Below are 27,399 nucleotides of genomic sequence, written 5' to 3'. Positions count from 1 at the left end.
CAAAATGGCGGCCAGCAAAAGAAAGCAAGATGAGAAACATCTCAAAATTTTACGTGAAATGGTGGCTTTACCGCACAATAAACACTGTTTTGATTGTCACCAACGTGGACCTACGTATGTCAATATGACAATAGGATCATTTGTTTGCACATCATGTAGCGGAGTATTGTAAGTATGACGAATGTTTTACCGGCGACTGTGCTGACGTCTTGACATTCGCCACCCACAGTGTACATTTGTGTACATCAATGCACTACACATTTACACACATTCAGTATGTTCATATTCCTGTACATAATTGGCTTATGTACATTGCATCTCCATCCAGTATCCTCCCCGTAGGTGTCATTCAGATGGCTTCTTTTTGAGTCTCGTTAGGTAGCCTATCAATATCATCATGGGTAATGGACGGTGGCAGCCAGTGCATGTGCAGTAGGCCTGGGCCTATAGGCCTATTGAAATGAGTGAGTGAAGAAAAGAAGGATGATGATTGAAGACGTAGCCTAACATAGGGCCTACATGTCATGTCACTCGGGCAGTGAGAGCATATCAAGTCATCACATTACTTTGATTATGCACGTAAGAATTAAATCGAAAATGATGTCATGTCACTGACGTTTTCGCAAATTATACAAAAGATGACGTTGAAAAAATTATTAATTAAGGATGCGTCATTGCTGTGCTGAAGTGTGCAGCCGAGTAAAATGATATTTGATAACAGGCCATGGCGCAACAAAGAACTAATCCCCCAGTATAGGCAATACCCTTCTTGATAAACAAATTCTTGTATCCAGTTAAACATTCAATCTCATGTACAGTGCCCGATATGGACACAAGGTCCCACATCGCACATGGCCTGGATACTAGGTCAATTTCCAACACCAACAGGCCTTATGTCCAGGCCATGAAGTGAAATTCGACCATGCCAAGCAATGTACATTTCATTACACTTCCGCCTAGAACCAAGAATTTGTTTAGCGATATCAACAAGGGTATGGCCTAAACTGGGTGATTGGTCCACAAGACGACCTTTCGATTGGTATTTGCACAAATTTTAGATTGCAGACTCTTTCAATTGAAGTATTTGAAAGAAACAGGCCCTGAAAAGAAGAGATTTTTGTTGCAATAGAAAAACTCTTTGAGATCAGATACTGTACAGATGTAGTATACAGTCAACTGCAATACTTTGTACACACTATTCTATGCATTCAGAAGGCATTTAGAACAGGTGCCCTACAAGTTACAGCCAGATAAATTTTAGCTGCTAGTTAGTTGTAACTACTTTTATGGCACCTGTTCTAAATGCAACTTGACATGCTTGAAGAAAGACCTTTCTAAACTTTTGATGAAAATCGCACTGTAACTTAAAAATGATATCCCAAAAGTGAGTCTGGGAAGGAACAGTGCCTCAATAGATTTTCATTTGTTACACTCTGTCCTGTTATAGTGCCACTGGGGCCTATTTCTCAAAATACAAATCACTCTGCTAATATAATACCCTATCAAGTTGAATGAATTTACAGTACAATCTCCCAACTTTGCACGTTTCCCAGGTCCGTCTAGACTGTGTGCTTGAATTGAATGAAAAACACATTTACTGTAGGCGTAGAACCTCTCTGTTAAGGGAACATTCTTCTGGACTGACGCTTTCTCATCTTAGGGATGTGTCATGATTAGAGAGGTCAAATGGAATGACTGCAACGAATTTTGGGCCAAAACTTTTAATTAGTGTCCTCAATAAGAGGGTGTTTGCTTAGGTTGGTTCCATTATAAATGTGAAATGTTCCATGACCCTTTTAAAATTGTCCATGTCATCAATGAAAACAAATGACATGATTTACATGTATCCTGTGCCTGAGGTGATAAATCTTGTCATTTTACTAAATGGCTGTATTTTCAGTCAGTACTCGGGTTCTTGCAGTATTCGATATCCCGAATTTTCGCGATTCTTATACAATGTAAGGTGAAATGGGGTAATTGTAGCCCCGGTATGATTGCAGTCCCTGGCAATGTTTTTGCTTCATATTCCGGTAACCATGGAATTATTCAGCCAACCCAAGCATGGATGAATCATGAAAGAGGTGACTCTTGAGTATCTATCACTACATCAATAGTTTTGGATTTTAATGCAACATGTTATGTAAGAGCTTTGGTTGTAAGAAGTAAACAAATCAGACACATTCACAACAAAAGTTGGGATTGAACTTTTTACAGGTTTGAATTTTCCACACTTGCAGACCATTGATGTATTTGAAACTTGGTTCAGGTGATCAGTATTGAGTGTAGAGAATGTTGTATGCTGCATTTGATGTCATTATTAAAAGTAAATTTTTCAGAGACACTTTTCTGACCAAGGTACCCTCAGGTTATTTGTAGCCCATTGGTTCGGGGTATTTGTAGCCCCTATGAGTTGCTCAATATATTCTGTCATAAATCATGAAAATGATAGGTTTTTTTACTCTTAATACCCGACTTATATTAATTTATCATAAATCTATCTGATTTAGATACAACGTTAACCCTTGGCTTTATGTAGCAACAATGATACATTTGAGGTTTCATACCAGTTTATCTAAAATTATTTCGAAATAATGTTAATATTTTCAAAGTTACCGGTGTCTCTAGTTAAAGCCACACCATTGACTAGATAGCAGCATTTCTCATGGTACATTGCATTTACCATTAAGTGGGGCCAGCTATAGTTGGAGTTGATACATGACCATTAACTGAAAGTTCAGTTTTTAATGGCGCGAGACAAGACCGTCGGTCAGTTCAGAATATCACAAGCTGTTGTCTGACACAAGGTGTAATGTACAGCAGAGAGTGATAAACAGAACTTTGTGTTTTACACCAGTTAAAAATCAGTCTGATTTACGAGGATATTGTTTAAATTGTTGGTAAGTGACTGCATCGAAGATCACTTAATGTGTTCAATAAATATCATTTGATAGCAGCAAAATCTCGTCGTCAACCTAGATTGGAATAATATTGAAAGCAGTATTACTACAAAGACAATAAACCTGTGAAAAAATATTCTCATGCATAAAAAAACATGCAATTTTAAATTTTAGTCCGGGGCTACAAATACCCCAAGGCCACGGGGTATTTGTAGCCCCTGACCACGCGTCTTGTAATGTATTGTCTCTCAGAGGCATTGTTTTAGATTAAGTGCCCTAAATTGCAGACTTAAAATTGGAAACTCGGTGCCACTACAACTTACGAGATGCTGGTTAGTTTTAGTGAATCTGCCTGGAAATCTCTTGCGTAACCAAAGTTATAGGTGAAAAAGGGGCTACAATTACCCCATTTTTCTTTATAGTATTGTACACACTTGTCTTGTTTGACCTGAGATGTCATTCAAAGAAGAGACAGGACGAGCACTTGTGTTTGTATTATCTGGTATTCATGTGATATCAATTTTGATACTTGACTTGACATGATTGACATGTACATGACTTAGAGTTAGATGATTCAGATGCCAAGACAAATTGTAATTATGATATTGACTAGAAATGCTATGTTTCATTCATACATGTCAATGTCATGTATGTACTGTCTACTGATTGTTTTGACTACATTTGTAAACAAACGGCAACAAGAATAACACATATGACATCACAATGTCATTGTCCAACCCCTGAGATGTCCTTGACGTCACTTCACGTCACCATGTGCGTAAAAATAAAAAGGTAGCATTGGTGGAATTTTAGGGTGGTGGTGTATGAGGCACGCGCCCCTCCTTTTAGGTGGAAATCAATGGTGCTTTAGGGGGCCTCTTACCAAGAAGGAAAGAGGCTATTTTCCAAATTTTAGCCTTGCAGATGCCCCGAAAAATGCATATTTCATTGCACAACATTTTAAACTTTTTTTCTGGGTGTGGCCCCTGTCTCCAGGATTGCAGCTTTGGTCCCCCCTCTTCTGGGTAGAGTTGCACTCCCCCTAAATCTAATTTCTGGATTCGCCACTGGGTTGCTGATCACTGAATTTTGCCTGACATATATTGGTCAGCTCTTCGCCAACAGTATGAACAAGTGAAATCACTGAGATCATGGTTTATCACTATGCCTGTAATCTCTATTGTCCACAGGCTGTAAGATTGTGTTGCCTGATATTGACCAGCTGGCAAGAAAATCTATATTCTAACAGGTATTACTAACAGGTGGACTGTGTTCTGTTAGGCCTTAGGGTGGGTCTGTGGAGTTGTTTGACTTTCAGTAAAGAACTTAGTTTGGAAATTCTATTCCCTACTCCATGTAGTATGCCGTATTAAAACAATAGAGTCAATCATGGGCATCGTGATTACATTATACTATAGAGAGTGATTGCTGCTGTTTTTATAGACAGCAACCTGACTGTTGACTTGGACAGGTTCAGTACAGTCAGTTCCCCTGCTCTTTCAGTCACCAGCCAATTGATGCCGCATGCTCCAAAATTTTAACCCAAAATGTCTACACCTTCTATATTTCTATGCCTTTCGCTTGAGTGCTTTGGGGCGACCAAAAACAATGAAAGAGTGGGATCATTGGCAATATTCATTCTGTGACTCAGCAAAATTTCAACCAAAATTGTGATCAGTCACGATACTCTTGAAGTGGCTGTCAGTCACCTGGTGCTGCTCAACCTGAACTTGGCATTCATGTTTATACTTGAACAAGGGTGTCTAAAATGGATTTTCTTAGCTTGTTCAAGGATTCTCCCATTCTAGCGATCATGCATACTACTGATCCTGTTCATCTTGCATGCATGACAGGAGTGTAATGGATAAGGTTAGAGCCGCTAAGCTGGCAATAAAATGTCGCTACTACAATACAAGGTGATTATTTGCCTGCAGCAGTCAAGTCTTCATTGTCCAATTGCTGTTCTGATGCATTTTTAATCATGCATCACATTGTCATTAGTATTCCATCCTGATGAAATCAAGTGATGTGATGTGCACACTGTCACTGTCACTGATGACATAATTTATCTTAGAGTACTGGGCTGCTCTATGTTTTCAAACCCATTCATCAAGTCAATGAATATTTTAGAAATTTGAACACCTCCCCCTACTGGCTACTGCATACACTTCCTGGGATGCACAGTTGTTGAAAATATTTTAGCTGTGGTCCAGTAAGGATTTAGGCCCTCATGGTAGTCAGTACCTGATATGCAAAGTGGCCTGCACTAGGTATTTACCACCATCTCATTATGCCATACACCCACTTTCTGGGAGACCCCCTTCAGCGCCAACAGGAAACAGCCCCTCACATTTTATGGGAATCTCCCAACTGGTCTGGTGACATCACGTGATGGTGGCACTGGTCATCGCTCATCGAGGCAGTCTATAAATGGCTTGTTCGCTGGGAGCCATGCCATGTTTGACAGGGTTAACAGGCAAGATGGTGGCATTACTGGTAACACTCACAAGAAGACGCTCAGTAGCGAGAGCAAATTTCTCACTTGTTGCTGGCACTATGTCCGACTGTTTCACGTCATTCTGTCCATTGATTGGTCGATTATTATGGCTGAGCACCGTGTTGATAACTTGTTTATGGGGTGTCAGCTAGACTCTGGTTTACTGGGTGCTTACCGTCACCACAGTCAGATGGTTGGTGTTCTTGGTAACGGGAAGCCGCTGATCAGTGATTGCTAATTTCGCCCTTATTACAGTTACAGGTGCTACATCGCTACTGTATAACATCATTCCATCACAGTTGATTGGCTGAGCGTTGTGTTGATAACGTGTTATTTGGTTGTCAGACTCTTGATCAGTTTTACTATGGCTGATGATCTGTCTTTGTTTAAGGAATATGCCGAGGTTTTGACCAATATCTTAGCTCCACCCGAGCGGTTTGGGTTAGACAATCAATATCGACAGTGAGGTATCAATTTCTATTCTAAAACATCTCAACTTAAATATCGAATAATGTGGGTTTAAATGCTTGTAAAATGCTTCCATATTTTGCACCAGCCCAAGCAGTTTCGGGTTGTCTTACGAGGTCTACATTATCAATTATGAAAATGAAATATTCTCACTGGGTTGTTTTTGAATTTCTGTCCAGTTGTGGCGTAGAGATAATAATAAAGCCTTAAAGGTTATTTACATTTTCTTAAAAGGAAATTCTGTCAGATATACTGAGTGTATACACCTTTCCAGAAATGGGGTGCTGAGTGTCCGAAATAGTGATGTCATAAGGGGAAACTCGGCCATATGGTGGAGGGACAAAGGAGATAGTCATCGTTGACCAGCACACTTGAATGCCTTTAATGAAGGACAAGGCTTGCATTGGAACTAACTTTTTCCCCCTTGTCCGTCATTAAAGGCATTCAAGTGTGTTGGTTGATGCTTCCTGAAATTGGTGGCTTGCATTGGAACTAACTTTTCCCCCTTGTCCCGTCATTAAAGGCATTCAAGTGTGTTGGTCAACCATGACTTTCTCCTTTGTCCCTCCACCATAAGGCCTAGTTTCCCCTTATGACATCACTATTTCGGACACTCAGCGCCCCATTTCTGGAAAGGTGTATAGGGGTTGGCATGATCAAGACCTCTTCAGGACTTGAAAAATCAGATGGCCGAATGCCAGAATGCGCCCTGCGTGATAACACGGGCACCAAAAATCAATAAACTGCATAACAGAAGATGCCCGGCTGGGCACCCAGCACCGGGCCAACTATAAACGATCAAATTGAAAGACTTTGGGCCGAATTCATAAAGGGTGTTTAGCTTAAAACAGCATTTAACTATTGAATAGACAGATTCAGGTCCTTCATGTAAAGCATCACAGAATATGAATAGGCCCTGAAACTGATTAAACAGTAGTTACATGCGAATTATCCTCGGGGACGAATTATCCGGGGACGAATTTTCCTTGGGGACGAATTATCCGGGGACGAATTTGCGGGGACGAATTTTCCGGGGACGAATTATCCGGGGACGAATTTTCCTGTACCCGTTACATGCGTCTAACCCTTAAACGCCCTTTATGAATTTGGTGTTCACATCTTTTTCTCGTACAACAGTGACACTACAAATGTATTAAACTGAGTTATGTGTTGTCTCGGTGTAAGTTCAATTTTGGTTCAACTTGTTCAGATCTAGAAAATGGGGTCATTACTTCCTTGCTAAGTGTTACTGGTACTTCCTTTTCTCCTATCTTCAATAATCAACTTGATCATAATTAAAACACGGTTTGCCCAGCTGTTACAAATATAAGACCAATCCTTGGGTTCTGACTGTCAGTTGGTCCAAATAGTCAATATAAATGTTGAAAATGCAGTTTTAACTTCTAGTTCTACATGTTCTGGTGACTGTAGTGGTACTAGGCCCTGTTACAACCAATTAGGTAACAGACTCTTCCTCAAATAAGTGACCCAACCAAATAAGTGACACAAAATCAACCGATAAAGTGACATACATGTATGTAACCGAAAGAGTGACACAAAATCAACTGATTAGATGAGTGACAATAAGTGACATTAAATCGACTGATGAGGTGACACAGTTCTGAACAGTTTACGTGACGCAAAATCAACCGATAAAGTGACCTCATCTTCCAAGGGGGGTACATTTGTACACATGCTTTTGGCGTATAGTGGACTCCGAAAACACGTTTTGTACACTGTACGCATTTTGCTTATCATTGTGTACGAGGTTTTCCCTTCCAAAAAAATGCTTCAAAATGCTTGGCAGATCTCCATTGCCCCATCCTTTGATGTACGAAGCACAGTGTCTTGTCTATTGATTTCCTATTTTACCCTCCGGGCATGTTCAACAAGTGTCCAGACTATTGATGGAAGTCACCCTATCGATCGTTGGATGCAACTCAAAGCGTATTTCCTACGACAAATACAATGCCCTTCCCTAGCCTCAGTAGATATCAAAGCATCTTCAAGTCATACACAAGTTACTGAATGCAACCCTATTGTCTACATGTTCAGTAGGCCTAATCTTGCTAACTGATCTGTGCCAGACTTATGGATAGGAAATGAAGACGGTTCATTCTCACTGTCCGAGAAAATGTAAAAAGTAGCCTGAATCATTGGTGTGCGAAATCCCCTTTAAGCTCTTCTGCATTCATTTAAAGTATATGTTTCAACTCTTGGATCCCTATTAAGACTAACCCTTTTTGGCTCACCGTAGGGGAGTCTATACGATACCGCAGTGTCCGTCGTCCGTCGTCGTCGTCGTCGTCGTCGTCCGTCGTATCCTAGTTCAAAAACAGTGGCACGTTTTTTAACCGCTAGGCCTATGAACTTAAAACTTTGTACACATGACCCCCTAGGTCAGATGACCCGTGACACTAAATTTTTGTCCGATCTGATTCTCTACTTGGCCACCAGGGGGCCAAATGTGGATATCTAAAAAGTGTGATATCTCGCTTATTAGTGACTTGTTTTCGATAAAACTTTTGTGGTAGGTACTCATAGCAAGGATACATCATATATCTTACGGGTTTTTAATTTGATCTACTTTTCAAGGTCGCAGAGGTCAAATGGCGTGAATTGGCCGTTTGAGTGTAACTATGGCACATTTCTCAACCACCAAAGCTATGAGCTTGAAACTTGGTACATATAACCCCCTATATCAGATAGCCTCTGGTGCTGAATTTCAGCCTGATCTTATTCTTGACTTTGCCACCAGGGGGCCAAAACAGAAAAAGTAAGAAGTGCAATAGCCTGCTTATTAGCAAATTGTTTTTGATGAAATTTTTATGGCAGGGACCCCTAGCAAGGTTACCTCAGATGTTGCACGATTTTTCGGATTTGACCTACTTTTTAAGGTCGCAGAGGTCAAATGGCGTAAATTTGCCGTTTGAGTGTAACTATGGCACGTTTCTCAACCGCAACAGTTATGAACTTGAAACTTTGAACAAATGACCCCCTAGGTCAGTTGACCTTTTACACTGAATTTTGGTTCGGTCTGATTATTAACTTGGCCACCAGGGGGCCCAAACTCAAAACTCAAAAAGTGTGATTTCTCGCTTATTACTGATTTGTTTTTGATAAAAGTTTCATGGTAGGTACTCCCAGCAAGGATACATCACATATCTTACAGGTTTTTGATTTGACCCACCTTTCAAGTTCACAGAGGTCAAAGTTGAAAACTTTACCGTTCTTGGTATGTTTTGTCGTTGTTCAATGTAAAGAGTTTTAATTTTGTGTAATGATGCATCTAAGAAGCCACTATTTGTATGCCAAGTTTCAGCCAGATCGGAATTCAAATATGGCCGAAATTGCATGTTTTGTGGGTTTTTCCTCGTATTGTGGCAATCCAAAGGTCGTGAGTTCAAACCCCGGTCAAGGACAGCCAAAAATATTTTTATTTTTCATCTTTTCCTTTTTAGCTCACCTCTTAGCAGAGGTGAGCTTATCCCATACCGTGGCGTCCGTCGTCCGTCGTCGTCGTCGTCGTCGTCGTCGTCGTCGTCGTCGTCGTCGTCGTCGTCGTCGTCGTCGTCGTCGTCGTCGTCGTCGTCGTCGTCGTCGTCGTCGTCGTCGTCGTCGTCGTCGTCGTCGTCGTCGTCCGTCGTCCGTTAGCAGGGCACGTTTCGTAACTGTTAGAGCTATTGAGTTGAAACTTGGTACACATGTACCCTTATGTAATGACACCTTGGAGCCCAAGTTTCGATCCGATTCGTTTCATGGTTTGGCCACCAGGGGGCCAAACGTTAAAAGTGAAAATATGCAATATCTCCCTTAATAGTAGTCGGGAAATTTTGAAAAAAATATGGTAGGTACTTCTAGCAAAGGTGCATCATATATCCTCCGGGTTTTCGATTTGACCTCCTTTTCAAGGTCACAGAGGTCAAATGGTGTAAATTGGCCGTTAGGATGTAACGATGGCACGTTTCTAAACTGCAATGGCTATTGATACCAAATTTGGTACACATTTACCCCTTAGTCAGGTGATCTCAGGGACCGAAGTTTGGTCCAATATGATTCACCACTTGACCACCAGGGGGCAAAATCCAAAAACCTTAAAAATGTGATTATTCCTTAACTTCTTGCCCGATTGCCACCAATTTGATATCATGGGTACATCTAACCACCATACAGTATATGTCACACAGGTTTTTAATTTGACCTTCTTGTCAAGGTCACAGAGGTCAAATGGCGTAAATTCGCCGTCAGGCCGTAACTATGGCACGTTTCTTAACTGCAATGACTATTGATCACAAATTAAGTACACATGTACCCCTTGGTCAGGTGATCTCAGGTACCGAAGTTTGGTGCGATCTGATTTGCCGTTTGGCCTCCAGGGAGGGGGCCAAATCCTAAATTCTTCAAAATGCCATTATTCCTAGTAATGACTTGCCCGATTGGCACCAATTTTATATCATAGGTACATCTAATTCTAACAACCATTCAATGTGTCACCCGGGTCTTCTTTGATTTGACCTACTTTTCAAGGTCACAGAGGTCGAATGTATTGTAAATTGGCCATTTTGGGGAAATTGTAATTGCTTGGACCTACATCAAACCTAACACTACATGACACAATACCATGCTCTTTATCCATCTTTCCTCCACATGAGGTGAGCACAATGGCCCTGGCCATTTCATTTCTTTTCTGAGTTCTATCTTGCATTTTCTTCATTTTTTGATTTATTTGGTGCCATAGATTTAATTAGGCGGCCATCTTGGAAATCGTTTTTTGCCGATTGCTGTAGTGTAACGAGTGATGAAATTGTTATGGTCAGGTGGATATGTCTACATCACATATCACCCTGGTTTGTTATTTGACCTACCTGTCAGGGTCACTGAGGTCAAAGTTAAAAATATATTCACCGTGACCATTGTCATGGAGTGGCACGTTTCTTCACTATCATTTTCACCTGGACTCTACAAGCTTGGAACCACAAGTCTCGGATTCACCACTTGGCCAGGGCCGGCTCTGAACTGGTCACAGATGCATGTATAAATTATGAGAGGCCTACATACTGTAGCACTTTCTGTAACTGTCTACTAAAAATACTTACGGTGAGCACAATGGCCCCTGGCCGTTTCATTAATTTACCTGACCAGTGCAGGGACAATTGAAATAAAGCCTTTTTTAAAAACACTTTAAAATTTTATATTTTCTATGCTGTAAGGGTAGGTCCCAAATGCACCCCATGTAGTCACTTGTATGATTGTGAATGTGATAGGGAAAATCTCGAATCCCCAAATGCATCCTCTATAATGATGCCTGTCAAAAAGCTGATGTCCAGTAAATGTTCGTGTTGCTGTATCCTGTGATGTACCCAGCTCAGTGCCTTGTCTATTGATTTCCTATTCTACCGGTACCCCAAGGACGTGTTCAACAGGTGTCCAGACTATTGATGTATTAAGTCACCCTATTGTTAGAAGCCACCTGAGGTGTGCTGCATCAGTTGACGTTATCTCACCATGGCTTACCCTGTTTATATCGGACATGACGCATGCTACAGTAATCTAATTCTTTTAGATCTCGTCAATTTCCTCATAAAGTGCCAAAGCTCTACTTGGTTGAATTTGAGGTGTATGTATTTATTTGTAGCTTCCTTCATGAAAGGCTCATAGTAATTCTATCTTAGTGACCAAACTTTGAACATTTAACTTTATATTGTTGAAATTGTCATCGTCATTGAACTTAAATTCATGACCACAGGAGCAGTTCAAGCCCCATCCACTCCAAACTCCCCCAGGTCCCAACATACGTCAGCTCGACTGGCCAAATCTCCCAATATCCCCTTCTCTGCAACCATTCATACTAGACTGTCTGGCTGCCTCACTCTCCAAGTAGCTGCCAGTCTTTATTAACTGAATCTGTCCAGCTGAATCCCCATCATAACAAGCTGACCATAATCTGAGCGGTCGGTCGGTTTAGGTTGTAGAGGATATGAGGAATGTTGCTGCAGAGGTAAAGTGGTACAATTGTAGTACAAATCACAAATGACATCCGTCCTGCTTTGCGTCATTGACAAACATGCATCAATTGCGCACCAGTGACACTTACAATGTTTCACGTATTTTAGGTGAAACCTAAACGCTGGTTAGCGCGTTGATGCCGCACTACTGCCGTACCAATGATGCGAATTCAGGGATGGCAATTGTGATTTGGACTGTAGCCCAGAGTACTATAACCTCCACAATGGAGAAAATAGCTTGTAGACATTTAAGCTCACAGTGGTGGTTATAATTGTACCACCTTACCTTAGGTTCGACATGTTTGATGAAGAGGTTCATTGATTGATGTATTTCAAAAAAAGATTTTAAAAATACTAGGTGCTCATAATTGCTATTGGTGCTCGTTATCGGGTTATTGGCATCTTCAGACAGATGAATTTTAGAATCAACAGAGACATGGACCTTCGGGGGCATTTTGAAAATGTTTTTATGTATACTTCTCCATCATGTCTTTTCAGACGAGGTTTAAATCCCCCACATCGGGTGAAGTCCATTTCTATGACAAGTTTCACACCAGAAGAGATGGAGTTTCTTCGATGCCATGGAAATGATGTAAGTACGCCTTCCTCGAGTGACATAGTCATAACTTGTTTCGGCCAACCAGGTGTTAAGAGCAAAATAGCCCTAGATAAGATATATCAACTGCTGCTGAGATCAGGAGTCGTTGGCCATCGATCGATAGAGTTACAGAAAAACTGCATTTTTCAAAAACATGGTCAATACCTACGCTCATGCGTATACAGGTAGATGACAATTAAACTTTTAAACTGATAGTTCTTTATCTATAAGACAACCGAGTTAATCGTGTAAATCAGTTGCAACAGCTGTTTTCTTGGTTACCATGGCAACAGACTAATCCTTGGATGTGTTCTTGATACTCTGATTTTGAGCTAGGTGAGTGTATCATCGGTACTTGTGATGCCCTCAGACAGACGATACCTGAGAACTGCAGGTTCAATTATCGCGAGACCTGACAGTGTTTCCTCAAGGAACGATTAGCAACATCCTTTTGTCTTTGGGCCTTGACACTGTCATGGTCAAATATCATCATGCAGTGTCAATGAAATGTGGAAAGACTTGTGTTGGCCGATACTTGTGCTAAACAATATGATTGTTTTGGCCGATACATGCTAAACAATATGATTTTTCATTGGTCTTTGGATGGTTTCATCGTCTTTTCCCATGACGACATACTGATCACTGATCTGTCGCCTGAATGCAGTTAAACTTGCTTAGTTGAAGCAAACTCCCAATCACCTAACAAAAATGTTGTAAGATTTAAAATCCATCATCAGCAATGTGTGCTTCTGTTTCTATTTTCATCAAATTTACAGTATCCAATCTTAGTCTAGATCTGTGAATGTGAATGTAACTATTCGCTGCAAACCTACATTCGTGCTGGCCTTGCGTTTAAAAAATTCACAAGGCTTGGCACCCGTATGTGACCAGCCACGCAAAAAGGCTGGTAGGGTCCAAATTCAGGAAATTAAGTTATTAGTGGGTTGTAAACATGTTATTTCAGAATAACTTAGAATATTTTGAAAATCTTTATGAATTAGCATGTTATGACATCATATCCATGATATCTCCGCTCGATATTGTTCAAAAACTCGGTCAAATTTCACACTTTTTTCATGAAATAAAAGATAATTTTGTGGACAATTCATATGCTAAACCACTCGAGTCAATAGGGGATTCCCCATGATGTCAGCGCGCAAATTTGCTGGTGTTAAAAACCCACCCAACCAGAACTACCTACATGTGGGTTTTACGCGCGAGATGCCTATTTCTCGATAACAACGTCAACGTCACCGCGCGGAGGTACCTTTTTTCGTGGCTGGTCACATAATACATTGTAATAGAGTTATTGTTATTTGAAAATGTAAAGGATGATTCCCAGGGGTGCCAAAGCCATTGAGGAGAGCACCCACTCTCATAGCCTTGGTAGCAGTGGTTCAACCCGTGCGAGCCTTTATAGTGCGGATGATTCACTGGCTTCTTGTCAAGTTGCCGTCCTATTCCTGACAAAATAATTGGCGTTCAGGTAGTTCGACCACAGCTTTAGTTCCTGTCACATTCCCGCCAAATTTCTCTTCCCATCACAGCCTGTCAAGCTCCAGTCATGTTCCCGTTCTAAAGGTAGGGAGCTCGTCAAAGCCAGTAAAACTCACTTCATGACTAAAAGCGACAATAGCGTCTTTGTGATTTAGTGTACTTTTTGGTGGTGTAGCTCTCATGTCCGGTCATATTTCAGTCTTGCTCCTAGTGGGAACATGACAATGCTTAAGGGGAACTTGACAGAGGTTGGTGAAACAGCCGTATAAGGTTAGCTTCACAGTCCCCACCTCTTTGTCATAGGATTTTCAGGACGGGCATGTCTGTTGGATCCGAGTGCCAGTTTGGCAGATCTAAACTGTTCAACTTACCAATTGATATCGTTTTTTTTATTTCTTGCAGTTTAACCGAAAAGTATATTTAGGATTATTTGACTCACGATCACAGACGGAGCCTGATTCAAAAGACGAACAGAAAATAAAAGATTTTATGGCACAAAAATATGAGAAAAAAAGATGGCACGTGGCACCGACTCAAAGTATGCAGGAAGAGGCGAAACGACTGAATGACACGAGTGCCAACAAAAAACCAGAAACACGACCGCTAAAGTCATTACTTGGAAATAACATACCAAAATTTAATGTTCCATCACCAAACGATCAGGTAAGAACAATATAATCATGAGTTATTCATGCAAATACGTAACCAGATCCGAAATCACGAAATTTGGAAACCTTCTGCTGACCACAGTGCTGATTACAAGTCCTGAAAGGCCTCTTGGAGTAATAGAAATATCCAAAAATTCTGTCATGTTCATTCGGCATTATCTTTCTCTGTTATAACTTTCATAATCACCGCCAAATTCTTTGGGACCCAAATTCGTGGGGACCCAAATTCGTTGTGGCTTCTAAAAGCTGACCTGGGGATAACCAAGATGGCGACTTGTCCACAAAACAAGCTCCCTGTGTGCTCAGGTAATAATATTTTCTTAAAATTCTTTCCAGTCCAAATCTCAAGTTCCATCAATGCCACAGCCACCAGGGCCAGCCTCGCGCCCCTCAGTTCCCCCCTCCAGTTCCCAGCCGACATTTACGATACCCCAAGGACCTGCCGCTGGCCGGGCGCCACTGACGAAACAGGAGAGTAAATCGTCATCCGTGTTTGACCTTTTAGGAGATTTAGGTGGTGCCGATCCATTTGCTGCCCCGGCGGCTGCCCGACCTCAGCCCCAGGCACAATTCAACACAGCATCGCCGGACGATGGATTTGCAAATTTTGAGTCGGCATTTTCAAATGATTTTGCCTGTAGGTATCTTCATGTGCTTCAGAGATGCTTTTGAATTTCTTTTCTGTCAGAGACGTAATTTTGCAACCTTTACATGACTAATCCATCATAAAGGAGCTTATGCTGTAGTTCTTCTTGAAGTCCAAAAAACTCTTTGATGTCCCCACTTAACAGCACATTTAAAGAATATATGTCATCCATGAAATTCAGTTTGAAGAAACTTTTGTCACCATCTATAAAAGTGTTGTGTCAGACAATGAAAGTCTTGTAAGTCAGCAAGGTTAATGTTGTTTCGATATCTCGGGTATCCTATAGACAGTCATTTAGAATATATATCTCATCATCATGAGTCCTGTGTTGCAAGTGCCTGGGTGTTCGGATGACGTTCACGAGGAATAGGTGATGCCACATGCTAATGTTGAAAATACAGTAAAATCTCTCTATTAAGGACACCATCGGGACTGACAAGTGCTGTCCTTAATAGAGAGGTGTCCTGAATGGAGAGGTCAAATTGAATGGAAACAACCAATTTGGGACCAAAACTAGTGTCCTTAATAGAGAGGTTGTCCTTAATAGAGAGGTGTCTGCTAAGGGAGGACACCTCTCTATTAAGGACAGCACTTGTCAGTCCCGAGGGTGTCCTTAATAGAGAGGTTCTAAGTACTGTATTATCTTTTTGTCTTTCGTTGTCTGTGGACAACAGATACAAAATGTGATTCATCAAGCCCTGCGCTTGTGCATATTAAAATTCCTTGGGTGTATGGTCTAATGTTAAGCGGTGTCTACTTGCTTTGTGTTATAGTCCTGGTAAACTGAAATTGACCAGCAATACATCTTGTCTTCAGCAGCCGCACCAGCACCCACGTCTACACCCTTCTCCACCCCCGTGTCTCAGCAGTCGAGCTCGTTTGGGTCTTTCACGTCGGCCACCATGCCCGGCACAGGAAGCACGATGATGTCACCATCTACGGCATCAACTCAGGCGCCGGCGCCGCCCACATCTACGATGTCGCAGGACGCGCAGGATCGGTACGCAGCTTTAGCCAATTTAGATAGCGTGTTTGGAGGAGGAACTAGCGGATCGCATACAGTCTCATGGGACGGTACGTAAAATTTGCAGTCTCCGCTAATGCTTGGTGTGACTTATGTAATAGGATTTTGACATAATACTTAGTTCTAATGGATAGCTTGACCCCTAAAACCTTGGTATAGAGACAAAAATCAGTTTCCCAGGTTGAATAGGTAGCGAGTTGTGATCATTTTTATGTATGGCGGCTATCTTGGACGCCATCTTGAATTCCTCAAATTGCTCAAGTGACAACATGTCATCGAGCAGTTTCTGAAAGCAGAGACCCGCAGGCACCAAAATCAACCGTAAAAAAACTTAATACAACAATGCAAGGTTCCTCTCTGCTCCCGGACTGAGAGGAACTAGCATATCAAACAAGGTTTCAGACAATGTTAGGACTACTGGTCTCTTTGGTTGAGGATAGTACACAGGGCCAACAACCCTGCTGCACAAAACAAGAAATTGGGAATCAAGGCGTGCCTGCTCCCAAAGTTGTATGACCGGACCCCTTCAGAAATTAAAAAAACTTTAATATGTTGTGCAGTGGGGGTATAAATGTGTATATTCAGTAGAAGATCCAAATGCACACCATGAACATTCTCGAGAGCTTGACTTTGGCCTTACTCGGGAATGTAAATTTGACCCATCAGCTTTATAACAGACCTATACTGTGCAGGCGCTCTGCAAGTGGTCAGCATTTTAGTTACTTGTCAGTCAGCATTTTCTTATCCATTCAGGCGGGCAATCTGGTCAATCAAGTTGGGCGGCAAGTTTTCCAAGTTCAACAACTGCGCAGGCTCCAGTGAATAACTTCAATGCTAATAGTGCGTTTTCAAGTAGTACAGGTAAGGGCCCACGCAGCTTCTCTTCTTCTTTTGTGACAAGGGAGCTTAAATACCCCTTGGCGAATGTTTTAACTAAAATTTAACTTGAGATGCCTTCCGTGCATATTGAATGCATCAGATATTCTGAAATGCCCAAATTTTGCAGGCGTTAAACTCAGATCAGATTCACAAATAAACTCAACTGCAGTGAAAATCAAAGACATACTCAATGTTTTGTTTGAACAAGGGAAGGAAACTTTGTACAAAATCTGCCAAAATCGTGAAAATGATTTTTTTCTTCAGAATTTTCATAAATTGCAAAAGTATAAATAAGTTGCAAAATTTTGCCATTACACAATGTGTACATAGTGATTGATTTGACGTATGTTTTATATTGGCGTGATTTGTAGACTTCTCCTCTTGCATCGGTTTACCTGAGAAGTGGAAGAGCAATCGATTTGTGATAGTCTTGGTTCGGGGAAAAAACCAGTGCCAGTTGGTACTTTCCGCTACCTGAAATACTTAAGTGTTGGGCAGTGCATGTCCTCTGCTGGATTAGGCTTGGGAAAAATGTCAAGCATTTGAGACTGTACAGTAAATGTTGTACAGTGTAATCACCGTGGAAAATCAATCCCCCACATTGCCGAGCATCTTATCAGGCCTTCCAGTTTGGAAAGGACATTTTATCGATTAAGTTGGAAAAATTGTGTTGTTGGGTCGTTCAGCGAAATATTGTTGTGTTTATCTTGTAATACAGTGTTTATCTTCTATAATATAGTTCTTCAAGCATGATTTGCATCAATAGAGAAAAATGCACTGCTGGTTTGTCCTATGGAAAGCAAACAGATTGTGTATTTTGCATGGATTGATTTTGTGCTTGCACCACAGAGTAACCCGCTGGTTAATTTACCACATTTTGGATGTTTTTCTTGTGAGGCAGCCATTCTCCCAGGCCGCAAGAAGCACTATATTCGGGCAGTCTGCTCGGTAAGTTAGAATGCCTGATAAGCTGCTGGCAATTTGGAGAACTCATTCTCCAGGGTGGTAATGCGCATGTTGAAAACTTTCATGTCATAGTGGTATTAAGTGGTTTTAGTGCGATAAAATCTGACCCGTTATGTTTTTAGCATCAAATCCATTTGGCAGCACTCCAGCGCCTCCTAGCTACAACCAAGTTCAGCAAATGGCTGCGACGTCAACGAGTGCCAATCCATTCTTAGCCAGCAGTCAACAGCAGCCAGCAGGTGGCGGATTTGCCCAGTTTGGCTCCCCGACGACGGCGCAGAGCAGTGGCTTCGGGAACTTCTCAGCAACTCCTGCTACAACGTCGAGTAATTTTGGTATGCAGAATGGAGGTTTCACCACAAGTGGATGGGGTCAGGCACCAGCACAGCCACAACAAAACCAAGCTTTCGGCCAACCATTTGGACAAACGCAACCAGCCCAACAACAGTTTGGTCAACAGCCGTTTGGCCAGGGTCAAGGTCAGATGAGTGCATTTTCACAACCTGGCGCCTCCCAGCCAGGTTTTGGCATGCAGAGTGGTGCTCAGTTTGGGAAACAAAGTTTTGGGATGCAGCAGCAACAGCCATTTGGTGCACCTCCTCAACAACAACAGATGGGAGGTTGGGGTCAGCCTCCACCAGCCTCAAATGCGAGTAACCCTTTTATGGTGAGTTCAAGGGTTGGGATTTTGAGAGACATATTCTTTTTAAAAAACTGAGGTTTGAGGATGATGTTATTGTCGAACAAGTGAAATTGATGAGTCAAAAAATAGAACAACAAACAAGGAACAACTCTCTTTCTTTCAGTTAGGCATGTTAAAGAGTGCTATAAATTCTCATTTTCATTTATTAGAGTGGTCCAAATCCTTTTCCTACATTAGAGTGCTATCAGTCTTATTCCTTTGTTAATGTGCTCTAATATAACTCATTTTCCTTCATTTTCAGAATACCGGTGTACCGACTCAGCAAGGAATTCCACCCAACTCGACAAACCCTTTCTTGTAGCTAGACGAGAGACTGATTTAGGAACAAATTTATAATTAAAAATATAGCGATTATGTATAAAGATTTAATATCAGTACGTGGACTCCTATGGCATGTATTGATGTATCCCTTAACCCTTTAACTGTCTAATTTGTTTTTCTGTTAACCAGGAACCGTGAATTATGGGGTAAATATTTCTTCCCTCAGTTATACGAAGAGATAACCCCATAAAATTATTCATTTCTGGATAGCCCTTGGTCTAAGCTTTCTAATGATACCAAATTTGCCACTGAAGGTCGTGCCCTTCAGGATGACCTTGACCTTTGTTTGAGATGGGGAATGCAAATTCAGAAGACAGGCACATTTATATATTGGTATTTTTGCCTCTTCCGTGAACCCTTACAAGTGCCCTGTAATGATACGAGTTTGTCAAAATAGATTTTTTTTTAAATTTCGGAGACGCCCGACCCCCCCAGCCACTTGTCCGACCCTTCCAACGGTCAAAAGTTGACGAGACGCGTGTTCAAAGCATTCCTGCGTCAGCTTGAGCCTTGTACATTAGAGCACAGTGTCGCCGCCTATACGATCATCGATGGAACTAGGCCTGCCCATGTATTAGGCAGTACAATAGTACATGTAATTACCAAACGTACAGATATGTATGTATAAAGACGGTTAAAGGGTTAATAATGAGTATAGATTCTTTAATTCATACTTGTTTGTAGGCAAGACCTTTTTACAGGTTGGTGCTCGGATTTTTTCAACAAAATATTTTAGAGAAAATTTTTTCAAAATATTCTTTGGTCTCTTGCAATATGAATGGTGTCTGCAAACCGGAGGGAGAAATTAAAACATTTCTTTGGAAAATTCGAGGTGGGGAAACCAGGGCTGTCCGAGGAGTAATAATTTATTTTTCAGTTTGGGTGTCTTTGCAAGTTTGTGGGGCTAACTAGTGCACCAACCACTAAAAAAGGCTTGCCTTATCGGTGCATGGTTGAACTGTTGCCATTTTCGTGCAAAAAACTGGAAGTGTTTGAATACGCTGTGGGTGAGTGGTGTGACGGGTAGCAGAGGCTTTCCAGTCGATTTGCCATATGTCTTGATGTGTATGACTCAACTTTTCTTGTTAGAAACAAAAATTCTATTCTACATTTCTGCCCAGGAAAACTGTCAACCTGGAAATGTTTGCATGCCTTTTATTTTCTCATTGACCGATAATTGTGCAAATTTATATGGCCACGAAAAAGAAAATTCCAATTGAAAATGCTGTCCTTGATTAAATGGTCGTCAAAAATGCTTAGTTGAAGTACACCAAAGTTGCCATCTCTTCTTCTTTTGCATTGCGAAATTTTGAGATGCATGCTCGACAGTCAGTCAATTTTTGGTAACAAAGTCAGCTGTCCTAGAGAGTTCCACCACAGAGCCCTGGAGTTTTGTGGCCAGACTGGTGTCCTTTGGGTCAGTATTCCTCTCTATTCTTCATTAGGGAGCTGATCTGAAGCACTTGGGCTGGAGTCTGGTCTCCAGCCTCAACATTCACATTGATCAGACTCTCGCAAGCCAATTCTGTGAATGTGTTTCCTAAGTCGGTAGCTTGCTATAAACTTGCTGGTGTTGAAAGATCCTGTGGACCCAACTTAAAAGCTTATCCAATGTTGACAACACAAGAGTTTCCCTGCATCGAACATTTTCTTGGCATGCACTGTAAGTTAATAGATAGTAAGGATTAACATTGAAATAGAAATTTTTGCTGATGAAGTTCGCCGTTACGCCGACCCAGAAAATGTTTGGTGGTTTGAAAAGTTGTGTGGTTTAATTTTTTTGGGTGCACTTTGTATTTATAAATGAAATAATGTGCTACCAAGGTTATTTTTCAAATGATGCTAGAATATTAAGTTTACTCATGAAAACCCATTGTACCTCTCTTACTTCAATGTATACCTCTTTACAGTTCATTTGGAGGTTAATGTTCTCACAGCATTTGACTCATACCCCCTTTACTATTATTATAGTTTTTGGCTTATGGAATTACTACTTCACTGGAGGTATTCGGCGTCTTACCCAAACTGCAATTGGAGCTAAAATGTAGACCAAAACCTGGGCAGAGTGGCCAACACTTTAGCTCCACCCTTGCAGTTTTGGTTGGAAAATCAATACCAACAGTGATGTACATGTATCAATTTCTATTCTAAAATATCTCAAATTAAACAAAATAAAATGTGGTTTTAAATGCTTTTTGACAGCTTCCACATTTTGCACGTACCCAAGCGGTTATGGTTGCCTAACCATAACCGCTGAATTCAAAACGATCAGCTTCGTTTGCGCATAGTGCATTTTTACAGTGTAAAGTGCAGTTCGTTCTAAATCCAGGTATTTTAGAATAGAAAATTACCCCTTTTCAAGCACCTTCAGCCCCACTGAACTCCCCTTATGCATGTAAAATGGATGTGTCGATTGCTGTGACCTGCCATAATTACCAAACCCTGCAATGACCACTTTATCCCGTAGACAGCAATTATTTCTGTTGCACATCATGGTGATATTCGTCACAGGTCCCAGAAATAAAAAAATCTCTCATTTGCGGGGACACCGCAATCAGATTAGATACTTCAACCTGATCATCGCAGAAATGTATCAACAAGATGAAGTTGGGTTGTTGGAGCCAACCAACCAGAGTATGCCATAAGATGCTGATGCTGGTGCGAACATTTACCTTTAAATGATCTTCTGTTCATTACATTCAATTCATAGCTTGCCATCTTTGATTCTGTAAACTGTCAAATTGTTGCACCTTTTTATATTTGTGATTTGTGAACATTTGTAAAAAATAACAAAAATCACAATTTATATTTTGGGCATATTTCTAAATTTCATTCGTTTTTTTTTTGTTAAAATTGTTTTTGCAATGTTCATTTTTGAATAACTGTGAGATAGGAAAAAAGCGAATATTTGGCATTTTACAGTAACCAGTTTTATTAATTTTGCATGCTGATATACTTTTGTTTGTGCTGTGATATATAGTTGGGTAGAGGAATGCGAGGAGGTTGAAAAGTTTCGGGAAAAAGATCAGTTACAGAGTTTGCACAATTTGACAAAACAACTGCTAGTACAGTGGAACCTCCCTTAGCGGACACCTCTCTATAAAGGACAACCTCTCTATTAAGGACACTAGTTTTGGTCCCAAATTTGTTGTTTCCATTCAATTTGACCTCTCTAATCAGGACACCTCTCTATTACGGACATTACTTGTCAGTCCCGTGGGTGTCCTTAATAGAGAGGTTTTACTGTAGTTCCTTGTGAGTCTCTCACTCTTAGTGATTTCAGAGAGGTGGGGTAGTGGGAAATTATTACTGATACTGTAAATCATGAAATTTTTGCAGCATAAAATGTTCACATGTCTTCACTTAGATTTCAATATCGTCAAATTGTGCAAATTCTTTAAACTGTATTTCACAATTTTCTTTGTTTTTTTACTTATTCTTATTTTAAATGCAATGGACATAGTTAATTTGAAATGCAATGGACATAGTTAATTTGAAACACTAGGAAGTTTTAGTTTAAAGTCAATCTATCCCGATTGATTATATAATTTTTGTGTACAAATTTTAAAACTAAACATGGAGTTCGATTTCTACCTGCCTCTAGTCTAGGGTGATGCCTTGGACTTACTGTAAAAGCCATTTCTCCTTTTGTATTGTATCATTCTTGCAAGTGGGGTTGAAAAGGAGACAAAAGATAGTGCTAAAAATAACCTCATCCAAATTACAGGGTGATTATGGCCCCAAACTCTGGCTCTGCAGGCCACTTTTAGGCTTATAACTTGAACTAGACATTGTGAATATAACTGTATTATTTCACCATAATCATATTTGAAGCAGCCCTTGTCGGTAGATACTTAGTTGACATGTTTTAACTGGTTGAGATGCATCTGTTACACATACTAGGCCTTTTACAGATGAATTGCCCTATTGTACCAGCGTCTCCCAACCCACTTAAACTCGTCAACATAATGATTAGTTGGCCTATTTCAGATTTTTGACAAGTGAGAAAGTCGCTGTCGGTGTGGTGGTTTTGACCTTGAGCAAAAAATATCCTCTTCCAAAAATAAGCTTGATATAAAACTTATTCTTACAGTTTTGCAATAAGGTAGAATGGGGTAATTGTAGCCGCTGCCTATGATATTGATTGATATCCCCATGCATCAAACAATGCAGGGGCTACAAATAAACCGGGGCTACAATTACCCCATTCTACCCTACATGTACATGTATGTCTGCCACAGAGAAATTAACAGCCTGAATATGTATTCATCTGTCCATGCCTTTTAGGAGAAGAATTCATGTGTCTAAACCTATGATGAGGAGAATGCATGTGTCTATACCTATTATGAGAAGAATTCATGTGTCTATACCTTTTATGAGGAGAACGTGTCCAAGAAAAATGACAGTCGCATCTATCTTTAAACAGTGCATCGCTAGTGTATTTTGGGGGCGGGGACTTGGTTTTCTAACTTCCCTGGAATCGGCCCTAGGGTGTTATTAACAATTGTGACAAAATGTGATCTGCTCTGGCAAAAGATAGCACTTGTCACATTACATGTGAAAAAAGAATACATCAGGAAAGTGGAAACTTGATAGGATGTGTGAAGAAGTATCTGAATCATCTCTCAAGCGAATGTCATATGGCATACATCTTGATTTTGTCTGGGTATTTCCCTCAATAAGTCAATGGTATTGCCATGATAAATTCTTTTATTGAAAAAAAACCTTGTAAACATGAAAGAAGTGGTTTATTGTGTGCAAAAACTTTCCACATTTGCGTGACGTTACAGGAAAAAATAGTGTATGTGCAACTCCCTCCGGGAAGTAAGGAATTGCGGCATCATTCTTGGGGTATTACTATCATTTGAGTTCAAAATGGGGCAATTTATACGTTACAGCTAGCAACAAATTATTTTGCACCCTGAGCCATTCCTAGAACAATCTAATCGAGATCACCCCCAAAGGTTTAGGGAGTTGTGGTAGCAACCAAGCTTTTGAAGTGAAATCTTTGTGGGAAATGTGGCAATATCACCATATAATGTTTTGCATCTGATGACGAGGGTGTTTTGATTGTTGATTGATCAAGGTTTCTCATGAGAACTTCGTTTGATCAGATATTAACCCCTTAGGTTTTGTGTACATGTAGCTCTCGAGGTCTATCTTATCCCAGGCGCATACTTTAGCCAGAGTAGGTAATAAATAGTTACGGTACTGTCATGTGTCAACTTGATCGTGTTGTGGGTTAGCGTTCTCAGGCTTGAGGAGGAGTTGCGAGACTAACTGACACCATCACTAAATGTGGTCTCAGACTTCCTGTGTAGTGCATAAGGCCTGAAGATAGCAGAATACATCAATCAATTGGGGATCATTCAGCACCCAATCAATTCATGTACACAATCATCTCAGACAAAACATATGAAGAATTGCCAGTGGGTCGCACGTGTATTAATCGATTGGGATCGAGTGATCACTAGTTGGTAGATTGCTTCTGGTATTTTTCCATTGCCTGTGTATAGCGCTCGGGTCTGGACTTGTCAGAAAATTATTAAGTATTCTGCCGAATGTTTTTATACCTTTTTGAATGTATTGCTGTGTTGCCATCTCCAGGGGAACTGTGTCACTAGTGACAGCAGTCAGTATTTCTTGCAACTCCTCTTGAAATATGTGTTGAGTTTGTGGGTATTTAGTTAAAAGGAAAGCTCACGAGATAAAGCTGGGTTGGCTCGAATGTCCTTAAAATAGTTCCTGTACAGAGGAAGTGTGCACAAACAGGTAGCTGTTTTTGTGCATCTTCTGGTGAGCCAAGAAGTACTTCAATACAGGATATTTGTAAACTCTATAAGTGCTAGCACAGCATTATTTTGGGACACTCCACTTTTGATAAAAAGAAAACTTGAAAGTCTTTTATAATTTCAAATTTCATAGTAGTATTCCCTCAAATGCTTCGACCAGTATTATGTGCATTATTTCCAAAAAAATTGCGGCTTGAGGTTAAACTGCACATTTGTAAAAAAATATCAATGTTTCGTCATTTTCTGTTGGTGTCCCTGTCTGAAGTGTACTGATTAGTTTCCCAACCTGTCACTAGGTGGTGGTAGTGGTGTGTGATAAGCACTTCGGAGAGAACGTGATCATCACGTTGACCTTAATGCTAACATTAACACTATGAAATATAAAATACTGTAATAATTATTAGCATGAACATGATTCCAATATACCCGTCATGATCAACATTCGTGATATTTTCCAGTGCTTCAAATTATTCGCTAGTGTGCAGCCCTGTGGTGGTTAAAAAGTCGCATCATTGAGCCACAGATGGCCGCATCTTGAATGTGTAGTTTTCAATTACATTTTGTCTGAATATGTGGTTGTGAAAATCTCTCAAGTGTCTTGAGAATTCACCGCCATTTCCTCTCGAAGGGGCCACATCCTCGGTCTTATTTATGAAATGAGAAGCATTTTATATCATGAGAGTAAAACAGTGGCAGTGATTTCTTTAGTGAGGCTGAATTTTTGCCTGCTGCCTGTCAGATTGTCACTAACTGATGTACAACAGCCCTGGTATTTGCATTGTCTATTGTGCTTAGCTTGCGAGATCAGCTTAAAATACAAGCACTGTGAAAATTTCAGGAATGGTTTATACATGTACCACTGCAATTTCCTAGTGACAGAATGGAGAACTATTATAGGAAAGGTGTACAGCTCGAAAAGTTTGAACTTTTTTGAGGTCTTTTATATAAACATGATGTATATACCTGAATCTCAATTAATACGAGATTTGTATCAATATTAATAAGTATCAAACTATTCTAAGTTCTGGTCTTGAGCATACATGTATGTTCTTACAGAATTTCATAACTGTTATGCTATTAAGCCACGGTTAATATGTTATTCATGAACTATCAGGTGTAATAGTGCTCCCAATCAGACTGAAAATGGCTCAGAAAGTACAACAGAACCTCTCGTTTAAGGACACCCTTAGGACTGACACAAGATGTGCTTAATGGAGAGGTGTTCTGATTACAGAGGTCTAATTGAATGGAATTGACCAACTAGGCACCAAATCCAGTGTCCATAGTAGAGAGGTTATCCTTAAGAGATAGGTGTTCTCTATCGGAGGTTAACTGTATGTCACCACACCCAGAATAAGACTTGGACCAATTTGGCGTCAAGTCTCTGTCGCACAATGCAGAAATTGTATGAAAATAAGGGTATTACCCGTGATTGTTAGGTTATGAATGTGGTGCTGTCGTGCATCCAAATCTACCTGGGCGTACCCAACGTTGTTTCATCTTTCTCCAGGCTTCTTCTGGTGGAATAAAAATGGAGAAGAAAAAACCATAGGCTGTCATGTCATGTGCTTTGACTTCCAAATTTATAACCTCACCACTTACTTGGCGTTATCACTGTCCTTAATACCTTGTCTCGTTCAGTGGCATAGTGGCCTGTTTAATCGCAAGGGGGCGCTACGAGTCGAACGTCTTCTACGTCCGTGGAGGGAAATTTTGCAATGTTGTTCTTGACATCACGTCATTTGTAGCTAAAAAGGAGCAATTCATATGTCACGACTGTGGCTTATTTTCAATCCCTCAGCACACGGCCTGAGATTCCCCGCTGTGGTTTTGGAAGTTGTGTTGGACTTTTGAGGTGAAATCTTCGGGAAATGCATGATTAGTCAGTCCCACATACACACTGTTGCTGACAAGTTGACTTGCCTTACATGTAAACCCCTTTGTCAAGCTTATTTGCACTGGGGAGGGGTTGGGGCGGTAAGGTGTTTTTCCTGCTTTTGAAGTATGTTCTATCAGACTATTGTCTGTGACAGTGTACACAGGACCATTGGCTATAAAATATTTTTTCTCATCGAACTTTGGTGATCTGGACAGCTTGTATTTGCAATCCTTTTACCGAAATCCAGATAATTGTAATTTTCTCATTTCCTTGCCTTTAGCTTTTTGAGGGGGTGGTTCCTGATCATCTTGTTTACAGATGGCTAATCTGATTTTCAGTATTGCCAGAAAAATTATGGTTCGGCATGAATGTGACACAGAATCTTAATTCTGGATGAAAAAGATTAGGCCCTGAATGACCTAAAGAGGTAGTATGGTTTCCGATGATAACATACCATCAAATCAAACCTGTTTACCAATCAGAAAAGAGAATGCGGTCAAAGCCAACCTGTAATGTGTGGCAATAACAATCCCTGATAAGCCCTATCTAGAGACCATCA

The 27,399-nt window shown here is 40.6% G+C and overlaps 1 protein-coding gene across 1 annotated transcript; it reads left to right on the top strand.

Moving 5' to 3' along the window:
- The first annotated feature begins 4 nt into the window (after window positions 1-4).
- On the top strand, window positions 5-27,399 carry LOC135494430 (arf-GAP domain and FG repeat-containing protein 1-like). The gene is made up of 8 exons (XM_064782379.1): window positions 5-168; window positions 12,366-12,459; window positions 14,365-14,625; window positions 14,967-15,267; window positions 16,093-16,350; window positions 17,054-17,161; window positions 18,268-18,812; window positions 19,090-27,399. The coding sequence occupies exons 1-8, from the start codon at window positions 5-7 to the stop codon at window positions 19,147-19,149; spliced, it is 1,791 nt and encodes a 596-aa protein (XP_064638449.1). The 3' UTR covers window positions 19,150-27,399.

Source organism: Lineus longissimus, chromosome 10 (assembly GCF_910592395.1).
Source record: "Lineus longissimus chromosome 10, tnLinLong1.2, whole genome shotgun sequence".
Classification (NCBI taxonomy): Eukaryota; Metazoa; Nemertea; class Pilidiophora; order Heteronemertea; family Lineidae; genus Lineus; species Lineus longissimus.
The sequence above is the reverse complement of the archived record's forward strand: the minus strand, read 5'-3'. Positions and strand labels throughout refer to the sequence as shown.